We start from the raw sequence: 16498 nt of genomic DNA on the forward strand, positions 1-16498 counted from the left end.
TGGGTGTTTCATAAGAGAGGTGCCATTTTGTTTTAAACCATCGCTATTGCTAAATATGAACTCTGAAAGGAACAGGGAACCAACTTCAAGCAGGCTCCAGGTGCCATCTTTGCAAAAATCCCACTCAAAATGCACTCAGTTTTCTTTACACTCCTCCCTGGGCCAGGAGGATTCATTCTCATAATTTTTTTTTTAAACCCTCTTCAAACAATACCTCCCCACCCTCTCTACCTCCTCCTCCACATGGAGCTGCAGGCAATGGTCCGTGTGTTACCTCTTCACAATAACTCAGTTTATTTCAGCACTTCAGGGAAACCTTTAAGATATCTCCTCTTGGACTCCAACTGCACCTCTACCTTTAAAAATAGCTTTGTGAAACTACTTCAAACCCTCTCATACCAGACAACAAATATAAAACCAGCCGATTTAGTAGACATGCTGCTTGCCAAACCAGGAAGAGTCGCTGAAATTCAAGGCATGTAAGATCCTTGAACACCAACTGTCTTTTCCTCACCCTTTTCCAATGATTTTTTTTTAATTGCAGGAGGCACCACCAAGGGCTAACACAGAAGAAATTGAGAAACATTCTGCTGACTCGGGCGAGAAACATTTGCTTGCCTCTACTGACGACCAGAAGGAGCCTGTGGTTAGGCTGGAATGTGATTTGTTAGAAATATCTGTACAATTTACAAATCAAACGAGACAAGAGTTGGTCATCGAGATCAACTCCACATAAATCTATATTTTAGCAATAGTAATTTAGGGGAGTTTGGAAATCCCTATCTACACAACTGTAAAGTCTTCGAGAAGGCAACCTCGAACTCTTGAACTCAAAGGCCTTCAGAGAATTTTCAGTTTCGTGATTGAAGTCACCCAAGTTCGAACAGACACTGCTAATCCTTAGAAACAAGTTACTTTAAATGCTGTGTTATGACATGTCTAGAAAGCATAATCTTTTATTTATAAATCACACTTGGAAACTCATCACTGCAAGTTGAAGTTAAAATCCTTACAAACATGTTGATTTGCATTATATTTATAGCACAGAAGTCTTTACCATAAGGAAAAACGACTGAATATCCAATTAAAAGTGAATCACATTTCACGTTATTAATCATTCCGTGCATCTAGACTGTGAACAAAACCATAGCTGCAAACAAACTCCTTATCAAGAGTTCTTCTCTCACGTGCCCCTTCACAGAACAGCCATCCTGCCCAAGTGATACGAGCACAAGAACGACATCTAATTTTAACCTTTTTTATTTGGGGAAAGATATAATTTTAGGCTGCTTCTAATTTAGAAATATCTCACAAAGAAAAGTGATACGTCTGCCAGCAAGACAAACACTATTCTGAACTCATTGCTGAACTTAATGTACTAAAAATCTGTTTTCCTCCATGGATACAGAGCTTTTCATACCAGGTTCAAGACTCAGCCCTTCCACAGGGGGGAAAACATGTCATTCTATATTTGATTAAGATAAATTAGAAAAGCAAAAGCTTGCTTCTCATGGGAAAAATCCTGCAAGCGTTGCCCCGGGCTGCGACTCATCTCATACTTATCTACGAAGTCATTACACCTCTGTAGAAAGTAACACCAAGTTACAGCATCTTTTCATCTCCGGGAGCAGTGAACAACTACCCACCAGGAAAACCGCTCTGCAATTACGAGAGAAAGACTGGACCTAGAGGCGGCTAGAAAATACGTCAATCTAGTCTGTCTGTCTGTGTCACAAGATTAAAGTGCCTCGTGATTTTATATATTGCCTGGTACGCAGCACAGGATGTAAAAAGGGTCTCAGAACGAAGAAGGATCCCATAACTAGAGCATCCTCAAGTGACATAGCCATCCATCAGGCGGTCAGGGCTAGCTTTAGCACACCGCCGTGGCATTTCAGGCAACGTATTCATTTTACAGTCATGTGCCTGTTCGCAAGTTTCCATTCCCACTTCAGTCGAGCCTTGCCCCAGTGCAGAGCTGATGGAAATTCCAAACGATGAGCCACAAGCTCCAAATACAAGTGAAGAAGAACCACCAGGGGAGCAGGCACGTGGTACCACTGAACACATAACAGGGCCACGTTGCTGCTTTGAGGAGTAACATGAAAAGCAGACGCTTCATAAGGCTATGGTCATACTACTTTCTATAGGAGCCATCAAACAGACTGACGTCAGGAAGAGGCACAGTAGGAAGAATCCAAGTTCATACTCTGGTGCTGACGGAAGACAAAAATAATCTGTCAGCGTTTTCTCCTCGCCCTTCCCTAGCCACCCACTTGTTATTACTGAGGAATAAATCACAGAATCTATTCAAATTGATACTAGGAGTGATGATTGGCTTTAACGTCTCCAATTAGAGATCGCCTTGCACTGTTATCAGTTTTTCCAGCCTGGCTCAAGGAAGCAGAGACGAGAAAAGCACAAAGTTCAGGCCAAGCATTAAAACACAACAAAAAAACCAGCAGCGACTCCAAGAGAGCGAGTGAGAGGAAAGCAGAACGTGACCTCCCAGCAGAGTTATCAGACGGGATCGGTGACAAGGAAATCAAGAGCAAATAATGAAAATAAGGTGTCAGCACCCGAAAGGTAAAGTCCATCAGCCTTCGAAAGGAAGAGCACGGCGCACAATCACCTCACTAACCCCTTGGTGCAAGTTCAGCTCGCTACCACTGGCCCAGATGCTCAGTGCAACTTAAATGTTAGCATGACATCAGCAGGGTGCAGACTTCTGAAAAGCCACAGTAAGGTAGCTAATCCTGCACAGATGGAGGAGCTTCACGTTAGCTGTTTATTACCACAGTTCCAGCTTTAGATAAACTGTCCAGATCCTGACGTGCACCGCTTCCAGCGGCGCTGGGGGCCATATAAGGAACTCGCAGCCCCACCGCTTCGGGTTCTGACTCACGCGGCCCGGCAGCTCACGGTGGGGCAGTGCGGGAGGTTATTGCTTCCAGCTGCTCCACCAGCCCCTGCCACCCTCACAGCAGGGCAGGGGACCGGCAGGAGCTGCTCCTGAGTCACCAGGAAAATGCCATTTTTCATCTCAGATGTTTTAAACGCGAGGAAGCCACCGGGAGACTGAAGAAACTCCCAGGTTGCTCAACTAATCTGGCGGCAGCGTCCTGGTTAATGCATTGGGCTCTTCCAGTTCATCAGCGCGTTATTAATGTAAATGCTGCAGTTTGAGCAGAACAGAGCCTGTGTGAACTGTACGCAGGAGCTCCCATCAAGGGATGGTGAGCAAAAGTGATTTTTTAAGTTGTGTTGAGTCAAGTACTCCAGGATGTTTCAGTTCATTGTAAAAAGCTTAGGACAGCTGGAGGAAGTTGGTTTAAAGAGATGGAGGAAACAAATGAAAGAGTAAGAGTCACATGCGATCCTCACACCAACAGGCTCCGCTTCAGCTTTACAACTAATTTCTGGCTTTTGCACCCACCATGTATTTTGCTTTCAACTGCCTTAACTCAATAGCAGTAATCTGATCACAGATTTTAGACAAAACCATTTTTTATTTCATTGGCTATAGGCTTGCAGGTTGACATGTGAATCGAAGAACAGCATGGACTGGAAACGAACACCTCACTTAGCAAAAATAATTCAGCACTGGGAAGGGGAGCGCTGCTGCGCCCGCCCACCTGGCTGGGGCAGCTCAGCTCTTGTTTCTCCCTTTTTCCTTTACACACAGACCCCATAATTTTATGAATTATTCACAGTCGTTTTGAATGATCCACAAGAAAAAAGCAAAATTTCTCCTGAAGTTGACAATCACTAAGAAAATACTCCTGTTTTAAAGTAGCAAATAAATGACGGGGGGGAGGGGGGGGGATTAAAGTAAATTCTGTAGATTTTGAAATTACATCTACTTCACAAAACTGAGTAAGCCCTGTTTTGTGAGTTTTCCTTTTTAGAACCACTTTTGCAATTTTATCATTAGTCTCCTTACAAGCTTAGCTTCTGGAACTGGATAGCTAAAAAAAAATTAAGTTTAATTTTAAAAAGCTTTCAGTAGTCCTGGCAAGAAAGAAAGGTGGTGTATTTGTTTTTGTTTGTTTGTTCGTTTTTCAAAAAAGATCAACACCAACAACAGGTTGTTTTTTTTTTTAAATGAGCTCATTATTGCACGAGCTGTCTGGATTTTAAATGCTCAGTTTCTAACCCAAACTCAGTTCGGACAGGGCCAAAACGCGAGTCATTTCAGCTGCAAACTACCGTGCTTTTGGGAGGCCAGAATGTGACCTCTCGCCAAAGCCAAACCCTGGAACCAATTCAGGACAAAAGCAAGACATTGAACCCTCAAGCCCAGATAAACCCAAACTGGCTCTCTAAAGCCAGCCCTGTCAATGAAGACACTGTCTTTGCAATTCCCTTCTTTTTAAGGGCAGTTTTCTGTTCTTTTTCACGGCCTGAAATCATTGCCGTGCTCTTTCACTCCGCTACAGGACACCCCAGGAGGAATTCAGTGACAAACCCACACATTGCAGTGCTGAAAAAATCCAAACTCTTTTCTGACCTCCGCGCAGAAAGCATTCCTATTGTACCTCACATTTCCTGTTTGTGCTAGTCTGCAATCCAGCTACCAGCGAAAGCCTCCCCAGCAGTTGCTCCACTTGGCTCTACCAGCAAGCAAGCAGAGATCCACATTCAAAAAACAAAAACACAAACAACTGCAGGCAGCCAAAACCCGCTCTGCACTTTTGACCTGTAAGGAATTTGCTTCCATTCATCCCGCAGCACTGCAGATTTTAACAGACCATATCCAGAAAGGCCGTTTATCAGCCAGTTTTCACACGAGGCAGTTTGATAGGCATTAATTCTAAGCTGATTTTCTGCGCCTTGGTCGCATCTTTTGCGATCCGTTTGGTGAACCGAAAGCAAGATCACGCGGAGCGCTGCGCGAAGATGGCACGGGCGGCGCGGCTCCAGCTGAGCGCTCCACCTAGTGTCTCTGCTGCCAGCTCATTCATGTCGCTCTGCAGCAGCGGATGGACCTCTCCAAGATGTACAAACAAGAAATTCCTGACAAGTTACCCGCGGTCATCTTCTTCTGGCACTTAGGTGATTCGTGCCATTTGTATTTTAACGTAGGAGCAGTATAAAAGAAAACATAAGGCTAAAAAAAACCAACTGTGTGCTGCTAAAACCAGTATCTGGAGTCGTTAATCATAATAGTTTTATTTCCTACAGAACCACATCGTGATTACTATTTTTAAAGTGGTGTTTTTAAAGAATTGTGAAAAACCTTTAATGGACTTTGGGAAAAAAAGCCAGCAGACTTGTTTTGAAAGTGTCAGAATAAAAAGGATTCTTGGAAGAGTGGCCTGCTTCCACATTTCTGTGCTGAAGACCTGCTCTGTGCCAGCCCTTAGCTCACTGCCAATTTGCAGACAGAGGATTGTTTCCCAAAAAGCCAAGTCAAATTTTACATTTACTGCTTGCGACATCCAAGGGGGCAGAATTAAACTAGGAGCCGATGCAGCAGATAACGTTAGATCCTTTGCAATATATATAAGAAGTTCTTGAATCACAGAAATAGCAATAAAAAGCCTATGATCAAACTAACAAAATTGACCTTTCCCTCCTAGACCACGATGTTTTCAGCAAGAATGTTCTGCCAATGAACATTCTGGTGACCCACAAAATCCAAATCAGATGTGAACGGATATAAAGCAGGGGCAGTAATGTGCCCCCAAAGGGAGACTGCTTTAGATTGTAAACTCCGCTTTAAACAAAACTGCTAGTTCCAACTACTGTCTTCTCAGTAACCCCAAGATCTCTCCTGGAACTTGAATCCACCTCACTCCACATGGTGGCTGGCGTGAGATGCTCTGAAGAATCCAGACGAATGACAGTTTTCAACCCTGGAAAAACAGCTACCCAGGCCAGAGTCATTCCTATGCTGCATCTATTGCATAACTACTTCTGGGAGCGATTTGCCCAGCTAACAGGCTGCGCTTATGAGCAGCTTGATACGAAATAGTTGTATGCACTATGTGCAGGGCTATATTTAAGAAAGATGCACCTGTGTCACAGCTGAAGCAGTTCAGGCACTGTATGAACAGGTGCCTACATGCCATCAATTCCTGCCCGTTGGCCCTTGATGGCAGAGACAATACTGCAAGCATCAACAAGAGCTCAGCGGCACATGGGTGGGCCCGGGAGCATTGTTCTCTAAGCATGTAATTGCATTCCCAGCAATCTCACTGTACATACACATTTAAAATGAGCAATTAATTATGAACAATTTTAAAATACTTACTGAGTCTATTCTCTACTGCCTGCAAATCCAGGCACTAAAGCAGAAGAGGATTTTTTTGTTTGGTTGTTTTTTTTTTAAAACTTTTAATTTCTTTTTGTTTGTTTGTTTTTAAACTTTTAATTTCTTTGAATCACTAGAAGAATAAGTTTTACCGTAATCAAGAAATGTAATTAAAGTACATGGAACATGGAAAGTAGATATACGTTAATGTAAAATTCAATATAGAGAGCTCACCACCTAGTATTTCTACTATATTCTATTCTATTTCTACTTTTAGAGGTAGGTACTGCACAACTAAAATAGCAAATTATTTAAAACTCCTCCTTTTGAAAGCCAGAGCTCCTAATTGCTTTGTTTCCAGATGGATTAAATACAGAGTACTACTCTGAACCAATTTACCCTGAGAAGTTACACCAACTGTCTTAAGTTAGCAATCCCCGTTCCCTTTCACACAACATGCAGCCCTAAAATCAGTAGATATTAAAGCCTGTATTACTCCATTGATAGTACGTTCCACATACATACTGCTGGCATAGCTGTATTGACAAGAAAATTAACAGTTCTGCTACTTAAAATGGCAACACGCTGTCAGGGCAATAATCTTGTGTTCTTACACTCCCACTGCCATCTAGTGGCACAAAGCCCTGTATGTTCCACCAAGTTAAGAACTGTGCAGTGTTCAGGCACGTTTAGTGCCGAGGAAGTGTATTTGTTCTGAATTTAGGGTCCATGCTAGTCACTAGATCTTGCACAGGAGAAAAATAAAAAATGCATCTTTGCTTCTCTTACTATGCTCACTGCCTTTATGGAATTCCCTCAACGTAATACAAAAATGCTCATCTCTATTACGTATTTAAAGCAAACAAACAAGTATTTCTCCTGTACTGATACACATTAGATGTTAATGGTATAATTTTATTACATTTTACTCTATAACCACCTTCTAATTGAGTGCAGTCTGTTTTTCCCCCCAAAATTGTGAAACCTTACTTCTTACATTCCAAATAAATAACTTCACTACATCTGCAATAAATACCTCTGCTAACAGTATTTAGCTAAGTTGCTTTTTCTAGGTGATATTCCTCATTGGAATCTATAAAAGGCTGCTCACTTATACCTCCTACAGACACAATGAAAATTATATTGACTATTAAGCCAGAGAAGTAATATTTTGTCTACGTGACTTAAGTGTCAGGCTAGGTCATGACCTAAATGTACTGACTAAGTTCACACGCCCCACAGGAAAAGTTCAGTGATATGCTATGAAGTTTAATTTGCTTTCTATTAAAGTAACTTAGAACTATTTAAAAAAATAAATTTAAAACTAGAGTAAAAGAAAGGCCAATTCATTCCACCTTCTTTCAGAAAGGAAGCAGTGCTGTCTTGTAAAGACTTCTTTATAGGATAAAATCATCTTGGATGCAAAGATGATTTGTCCAGGATACAAAATGACAGCACTTGCTATTCTGCACCAGATCAATGTACAACAAAGAAATAACCCACTTTCAAATGCAGTTTACAAATAGTGGAAAACATTTCTTATTCACTAGATTTCTGTCAACACGTGTAAAAATTAAGACTAGAACTGTACAGTAAGCTCTCCGAACTGCTTCAAAGGCTGTCTAGATAACATGACGTCTTTGGTTTGAAGAAATCAGAATATCAACCAGTGAGACACAACTTAAGAAAACAAACAAGCAAAAAAAATATACAAGACAAAAATCTATCATTTAAAAGTCCTACTTGCTGATTTATATCATGATCTACCGATTTTCACAGCAAACCTGGAATTACTTTGCTTTCTCTTCCTTTCTCTGGCCTGATGAACAGCCAGCGATCCTTCCTGCTTAATTTTCACTCCCACCCTAGGCTGGTGGAGCACCCAGACTGAGCTGAATTTGTGAACTTCACTCCACCTCAGGCCATCACATCAGGCTGGGTTGCCTCTCCAGTGAGATGGGCACCTCGGTTCAGGACTGATTTTGATTGATTCTCCATCTGCAGAGCCCATGTGTTTTGCTGTCCCTAAGCTACTGTCATCACCTCTGCCAGTCAGAAAGATTCGTACACTGTCAAGTCACCGCTGTCTAAGCACTGTCCAGCATTGCATGCAAAATGTTTAGACTGTGTTCATCAGCTCTACTGAGTTTAAGTTTTCAATCATTTAGGTTGACAGCAATATTTTTGCCTAAAAGGCTGCGTATGCAGAAACTTGTTTCTGTTTAACAATAGTTTTCTTTCCCCCGTACCTTCTGCCTCCAGAATCTTTAGGAGAGAAGCTACACTAACAGACTAACGCGACGGCAAACGATGCCTACACAGATGTCACTAGACCTAACAGGCATTGCTTTGCTGCGTGGAAAAACACGAGCTTCTTGTTTCCTGTAGTGCTTTCTGTGTTAATGATTAAAGCAGTTCTGAAAGTAAACATCTGTAATTGTCCCAAATACAAGATGACATTTGTTGCATAAACTGGTTTTAATTATTTTGTGGCCATGAATCCTTTTCTTAAATCCAGGACAGTGGTTTCATAAACAAGGAACTAATCCAATGGCCAAAAGCAAAACACGCCCAAACATTTCTCTAACTTTCCTAGCTAAGTTGAGATAAACAACATCATACAAATTTTCAGAACAACAGAGACTATTTTATCTTTGTAGCCAAACATTTTTCTTGCTATTATTTTCAAAGCAAAATTAATACAGACTGAACTACAAAAACAGTTGCCCATTTCAGCAGTTTCAGCTCAAAGAATGATCATTTTAAGCTACTAAGAGTATGCAGAAAATTTTAAAATGGAAACATTTGAGCTGCACACACTAGAAAATGTTTTCTTTAAATTAGTAAGTTAGAGCATAGGGCATTGCAGATTTTGACTCATTGTTTCAAAGTGAAGGATGACAGCAGACTAATATCTAGAGTTCAACATGAGCATATAGCATAAGCTATACAATGTAGAGTAACAACAACACTGAACAGAGTTTTGCAGCATTACACTAAGTATTTCTTTTCCTTCGGAAGTACTTAACATTTAGGACCTAGGGAAGATTCTTTATTCATAGATCTTAAAAATATGCAACAATTAAAATAAATGATTCGGAAAGAACACAGAATAAAAATATCCTTACCAAATAGAGCAGAAAGGTGTGAAGACCTGTTCCAAGTCCAACAGAGGACAGAATGCCTAATCCTACCCAGTAGGCACACCAGAAGAACTTTTTCTCCATATACCGCACATACTGAAAGAGAAAAGTCACAAAACAAACAAACATGGTGATGTCTCTTAGAGGAGAAAGTTAAAGCTACAGACAACTATCCGCATTAGTTTGTATTACAACAACGGAAACAGCATCCTAGATTCTTCTGTTTGCAACTTACTACAATTATAGCACAGGCATATGTACAGAGAACAACGCATTTTCAAATGAAAAGCCCACACGCCTTATAATCAGCTAGTTTCCAAGGAGATAGATGAAAATTCAGGTTCAATAATGAGGACTTGAAAACCCAGAACAGTTCACACAGGTAAGCAGTAAGCACAGACAGTATCTACCGGAGGCCAAGCAGCAAGCAGACAGATAAGGGAATTTCCTCAACTGATAAATAAAGGAACAGGGTTAGCCGCTGAACGTTAGTTGTTGAATGCTTTATCCTGGCCCCCTGAGTGACCATGTTTGTTACTTCTAAGGAAAGACTGAAACTTTCATTGCACGTTGCAAAGGATGTGAGAAAGTCACAACAAATTCTGGATGCAAGAGTGCTACAGCCAGGTACACTGCAGGAACAGGAGGTTGTATCTCGCTCTCGCTGCCACGAGAGCAATAGCGTAAATGGGTGAGCGAGGCCTTCAACGTGTCTATGTCACAGCCCCAAGAAGGGAAGAAGGGGTGCCCTTTAATACCACGCATGGATCGACAGCATCTAGGTGAAGTTTACCAGTCTTAACCAGGCTCCAGGCTACCAGAGTATAAAAGAAGTCCTAAAAACAGCTACTGAAACAAGTATACTTAGCTATTTTGAATGTGGTTTTGGAAGAAAGTGGCTTATATATTCAATTATATGTTGATGGTACACAGAGATGGGTAGAGGGTTTAGCGGGACATGGACGTTAGGTAAGAAGCTCTGGAGGAAGGGGGATGGACAGACAGCTGCTGGAGCAAACAACCGCGTCAACACAGAAGAGAGCTCCAAGCACCGCTGGACACTGCAGGCACGCTCCCCTTGCTCATCCCAGAGGTACGGGCTTCTTCCCAGCAGGCTCAAGGAAACCTCTGGAGGCACTGCTCTGCCAAGCCTTGCTGCACCACAGCCCCAGCCAGCTCAGGGGGCATGTGCCTCAACACCAGTTTGTAAGAGCCATCTAGTGGCAAATGTTGAGTGCATCAAGCTCTGGCCTCGATGCTGACAAAGCCACCAGCCAGGGCAGTTTGTAAACGAAGCAGGTATTTGCCCATCAGGAACAGGAATGGACCGCTGATCTACCATCTGCCAACCTGCCCGGTGTGTACCTGCTTAGGTTTCAAGCATGGGACTGAGCAAGCAAGGATGCAGTGAAGTGAAGAAATTCATTAAGTGACTCGTCCTGGGAAGCCAGAACTCCTGTTCCAGACCTGCGTGTCCCTCAAGCAGTGACAGAGCACAGCAGCATAGATGTAAACAAGTTCCCTGAGATGGGGAACCTGGTGATTTTCAGTGGTAAGGTGATTCAGCTGCACAAGGAAATGCTCCTCTGGGTTAAAAAGGGCTGCCCTCAGAGAAAACCTGAAACTCAAGGACAAATGGAGAGGGGACAGGTGTAGACAACACCATCACCTTACGCTTAGAGAAAACACCTACACTTCAGGTGATGTAAAAGCATGAGCGTTCATGTAACCAAAGACAACTAAGTTTTTAAAACAAACATTGTAAGACAATGGGAGTATAAAAAGCATCATGGAACCAGATTTGAGCCACGAAACCATTTTATGCCTACACGTATGCCTGAGTTGGTCAGGATACCCTTCCACAGCAATAGGAACAGTTCTTGGAAACCAATCAAGTTCTGTCATGACTCAGTTTAACATTTTCTCAAGAGTTCAGGCTACTATTTAAAGCTTGTTAACAACAGATGTGAAAGAATGCTGCAGCATCAGAGGTGTGCTTATTTAGGAACAGATGAGAAGTAGAACACCTACATATGCAACAAAATAGATGAAATGATACAGCTGATCTTCCCCCGTCCTTAAAATGCAACTCATCCACACATGACACAAGGGGAGTCATGACATGATAAACAGATAACCTTAGCAAGCAGAGGTTCAAAAGACACGCTACAATCTCGTTAAGACCCTATTCAATTCCCAGGACGTCTATTTTAGCACAGGGACAGAAAGTATTAGCCCCAGGAAAGTAACCTGAAAGCCTCATACCTGTTGATGTCTTCCTTCAACATAATACGTAGCTGTAAGCACTGCAAGCATCAGTAAAAAAGCCACCAGGATACTTCGTCGATGCCACAATCTTAAAAGACAAATGGTGATTAGTGTTTTTCATAACTTAGCACGCATTTCAAAGTAACTTAGTTATTTATCACTGTAGAGTGGGTCTGCGTGGATGTAGTCAGTAGGCAAAATGACAGCTGAAAAGTTCACTGTTAAAAATGTAAGCCTCCCAAGAACTAGCTGGGGAGCCTTTATTCTTGACAGAAAAATCTCTAGTTCACTGTCAAGTGAGAATAAAGTTCAGACTTTTTTTTTTTTTTAAAAAAAAAAAAGCAAGTAAAAGGATGTTTGCTTTCAGCAAGTTACTATCTAAAAGCTAACATTCAGCTTCTGCAGCCAAGAGAGTTTCAAATACAGGACCACCAAAAACATTCATGGTTAAGCCAAGTGCAAAGCAGGCACCGGCCCTGTGCAGGGGATGATCTGTGGGTGGGTGACAGAAGTGCTGATTTCAAACTGTGCTGGTGGGTAGAGCCACAGTGACAGTAAAATGAGCAAACCTCAACATTATTTTGGTTCTCTTAATCTGCTGAAGTTAGTACCTCTTGTTACAGCTCAAAGTTTAATGCATACATTATTGCTAATTATGAAGCATTAGGAAGCTACTATGGGTGAAGGGAAAAAAGCACTTTTATGATATCCAGTACTTTTGCACCTGCCTAATTCTGAAAGGTTGCAATAATACTGCTTGACACATAAGTGGCCACACACAGTTGATTAAAGAATATATTTATTATTTTCTGGGAAACACTATTACAGTGTCATCTAATGCTATAAAGAAAAGGAAGTGCTAGCATCACTTAAAAATCACTGGCATGAAATAGTGAACTATAAACGTAATTTGTCCATTTAAATAGGCAGAAGGAAAGATTGAAATACGGGAAGTGTAATACAGCAAAACAGTAGCAAATGTTTCATATTAAGCAGGCTGAAAAAAGTTACTTTAATCTTCCTGTAATTGTAAAAACATTTGTGCTGCTTGTATCAGTACAAGAATTGGATTTCCAAGCGATTGTCATTTAAATCCCAGTTTACTCAAGTGGAACACAGGAAACCAGTGTCAATCTGAGGTCATCTTCATAGTTTAGAATCTAGTTGTTGTTATTTTCTGCAAAGACATTGTTATTTTACACACCACAGCTGTTGTTGTGTAGTTCTATGTTGTACAGTGGCACACAACATAGATGTGCTGCACAACTGAGGATGCAAATGCTATCTATAACAAACTTTAGTATCTAGGAAGCCAGGCAGTAGCTTAAAATAACACCTCAAATGTTATTTCTGTTGTGCTTAAGTAAATAGTTGTTTCTGACAATCTCCAAGCAATGTTAAAATCTGAGAAGACAGCTCTCAAAGAAAATTTTCAAGGATAGCCGAAAGAATTTACACAGTAAAATAACTAAGCTTTGGAGTTAGATTATTTTGGGTGGGGAAAGCACAGGGGGATGAAGACTACACTATCTAAGTCTGCTACTTTTCATTCCAGAAGGTCAAAAAGGAAAACAGAAGTTTGTCTCGACATATCTTATGTGTCAGCACCTCAAACCCAGCCCAGAAGAGTCAGTGAACATAGCCCGTTATCATCAATCTCAGCTCACTCCGCAAAGGAGCGGCCCGACAGCTAAAATCAGCCAAGGTGCTATTAGACCCCGTCTTCTGACTGGGAAAGTGATTGTAAACACAATCCCAAACTAAGATTCCAGTTACCAACACAAGCGCTAGATGGTTGCTACTCCTGGCTTTTTCTGTTGCCAATTTTATTCACGTTTGCCTTTCGATACTCCAGAACCTCCCAAGGCTAGAGCATTAAGAAATAGCTGTGCATTTCAGCATTAGTAGATGTTAGGCAATTTGCAAGTAGCAGTCCTAACTAGAATAAAAGCCCATTTCATCCAGGGTGTAAATGATGCTTAGGGGAAGCGCTTCAATAAATAATTTCCTGCTGTGAAAGGGACCACGTAGCTTAGAAGCAGTCCTCTAACAGAGCGTCATAAACATCATTGTAAATTCCACGTAACCCTGAACCCTGCCCCAGCTGAGTTGTTTGAAGATCATTAAGTGATACTAACACGTGTATTAAAAGATCAGTACTTAACACTGCAGTCTTAAGTACAATATCTCTTGCCTTCAGGGTCCCTAAACACTGTCCCATTCTTTCAAATTGGCATATTCAACTCTTCAGGAAGGAAGTTCGCAATTCTCTTCCATCGAGACCTTACTGTATTTACACTTATGCAATTTAGGCAGAAGGTCTGGGTACACAGCTGGAAGCGTGGTATGTTCCAGTAGCCACCTTTAAGGGACAAAAATAAATATGTTTTCTAGAAGAAGAATTTTAAAGTAGTGAATCATCAGGAAAAGTGAGATGTCAGAATGACCTACTGAATCAGAGCATGGGTTTCCCCAGAATGCTTAGTAGAAGTTAAAGAAAGTATCTTTACTTTATGGTCCATTCCTTCAAGTTTATTAGTGTTTCCAGGAAAAAATACTGCAAGGTAACAATCGGTTGTCTCCAGAGGACAATATTCAACCTCTCTTCTCGGTCCCTTCGCTTCCGTTCACCCAACAAAGAGGAGTCTGCAAATGAAAAGCAACAGAAATATAAAACCACAGGCTGACAGTTCAAATTCCATCCCGCCCAAAAATATACTGAGTATTTCTTGTTAGGAAGAACAAGAAAGCTCCCAGTCATCTTTTCCACTTATCACAAAGCATCTGCTCCAAGGGCATCAGAAATCGGGTGACCTCCAAAGGAAATACGGTGGCTTTTTTCCTCCATGTAGCTGACAGCCATTCAAGAACTGGCTCAGGGTGCAGAAAGGCTGTTAAATATATTAGCATTTATGCAAAGTATTGCGCTATTAGCTACAAATCAGCTAACCCAACAGATCAAATGTGTCCCTATTGCCCACTACAGAGACCACATTTCACTTTGAACCTCTGAATTTGGTTCTCTTCCAAAGCTATTCTCAGACGTCTCCAATCGAACTAGATTGGATTACGTGTGCTTTCCACACACTTCAGTCCCCGTGTAACTGGATAACAGTCTCCCTCCTCCCAGTCAGAGGGCTCGGGCTATGTGAAGCCGTGCCACACTGCTCAGCTTCTCCAAAACGAGCCCACGAGACAGGAAGTGCTCCCACGAGAAGGGCCTGCCTGTAGACCACAGCCCTTCGCTAGGTTGACACTACACGTTTGGTTGCTTTTAACCGCAATAATTCGGTTATATTGCAGTGCCCGACACAACGACTGTAACAGCAGTTATTGTACATTTCTGTACAAGTACAGAAAAAAGGATCTTCTAATAAACACGTGTTATTTTGTGCTCACAATACAGTCAGGGTTAATAAAAATCCTTAGCTATTTTTGGATGAGGATGCTTTGTTCAAAGGTCGTCAGGCTAAGGAGTGGCAATCATTTTTACACTTCTAAAGAAAATGAATTCTGAAATAAGAAAAAAAATCATGAAACAGTGGGAAAATATGGAAAACTAACTTTTATCCAAATACTATTCAAATTTTAAATTGGGATAAAGCCGTTACATATACAACATGAACCTAATCTGAATCCCTATCATATTGTAACCCAAGATGTTTTATTCCAGTAATTCAAACATGCTGCCTTATCAGATGTTAATATCTGCATCGAAATCACATACCTCATTAGTCACATTGCCCATTTAATTTTCTTTAGCTGAATTCTTTACTTCTGAAAGCACCAGTTGCCTTAGATGAACTAACAGAAAGCCTGCAATTGCAAGTACTAGATAACATATACACATTCCCTCAGAGGAAAGTCCCAGTGAAGTAAAAGGCTTAGATTTGTTCCATACATACAGGCATACACTTCTTTGAATCCTACCACACCCCTTGCTTCAAGAATTTTTGTTCTCCACTTTTTCCACTTAATACGTCTAATAAAAACGCTTCAACCTTGTTGTTTCTTTTTATTACTTTGTATGTTCTTAGTAAAGGTCATCAAAGACGATGGCGTAAGGCTGTGTACAACTTGAGAAATCACTTGGTTACAAAACTTAATTAAATATGGAACTGGCACATTCAAGGCTGACAGGAAGCAAACTAAGATGATTATTATACCACACAGCACAGATAATTCGGTGACACAAGGATCTTCATGAAACATTCTCAGAATTATTATTTTTTTTTTTGCATGAATTCTAAACATGAGCCTAATTTGGACATACCTGTAGGACAAACAAAGGCAAGGCAGGAGATGAAGTAGTTAACTGTTTTCCCAGTAATTTATCATTGAAAAATGATAAGCTATAGCAAAGTTAAATAATAGAAACACTAGAAATTGGGAGACTAAAAACCAGATTTCTCCCAGAGATTATTATCAAGTACTAACTCTTCAGAGCCAAAGGGTGGGGCTGTGTAGCCTGCCTTTTACAGCCACGTTTGCCAACATAATTCAGCTTTTCAGCTCCCAGCTCCTATTGGTACCCAAGCCAGCTTTACAGGGCTCGCATGCGTGTAAGCTACAGAATAAGAATGCAGAAGGAAAAAGATTGTAGAGAGAAGCTGAACGCAAATACACAGCATAAAACTATTCTATGGTTTTACATTACACGGGTTCTCTTGATTTCAGATTTATAGATGATTAAGTTTCCAATATTGATTTAGGCTTCTCTCCTTGCATTATCTGGGCATAAAGTGCACCAACAAATTCCTTCTGAGCTTTGTGCTGGCCATTTTGCACACCAGGCTGACCGGCTGAGAACATTAAGTCGTTTTCCACCTAC

General features: G+C 41.2%; 1 protein-coding gene across 3 annotated transcripts in view; it reads right to left on the reverse strand.

The window, feature by feature from the left end:
* The window catches only part of VMP1 (vacuole membrane protein 1), a 67674-nt gene that overhangs the window by 43659 nt on the left and 7517 nt on the right, over positions 1 to 16498 (reverse strand). For all 3 annotated transcript variants that reach the window (XM_083806311.1, XM_083806312.1, XM_083806313.1), the window contains exons 3-5: positions 14178 to 14313; positions 11665 to 11755; positions 9385 to 9495 (exon numbers count right to left, since the gene is read on the reverse strand). In XM_083806311.1, coding sequence (XP_083662437.1) covers positions 9385 to 9495; positions 11665 to 11755; positions 14178 to 14313 — 338 coding nt within the window. The remainder of the gene's footprint in view (positions 1 to 9384; positions 9496 to 11664; positions 11756 to 14177; positions 14314 to 16498) is intronic.

The sequence above is a fragment of the Anser anser genome (assembly GCF_964211835.1).
Source record: "Anser anser genome assembly, chromosome: 20".
NCBI lineage: Eukaryota > Metazoa > Chordata > Aves > Anseriformes > Anatidae > Anser > Anser anser.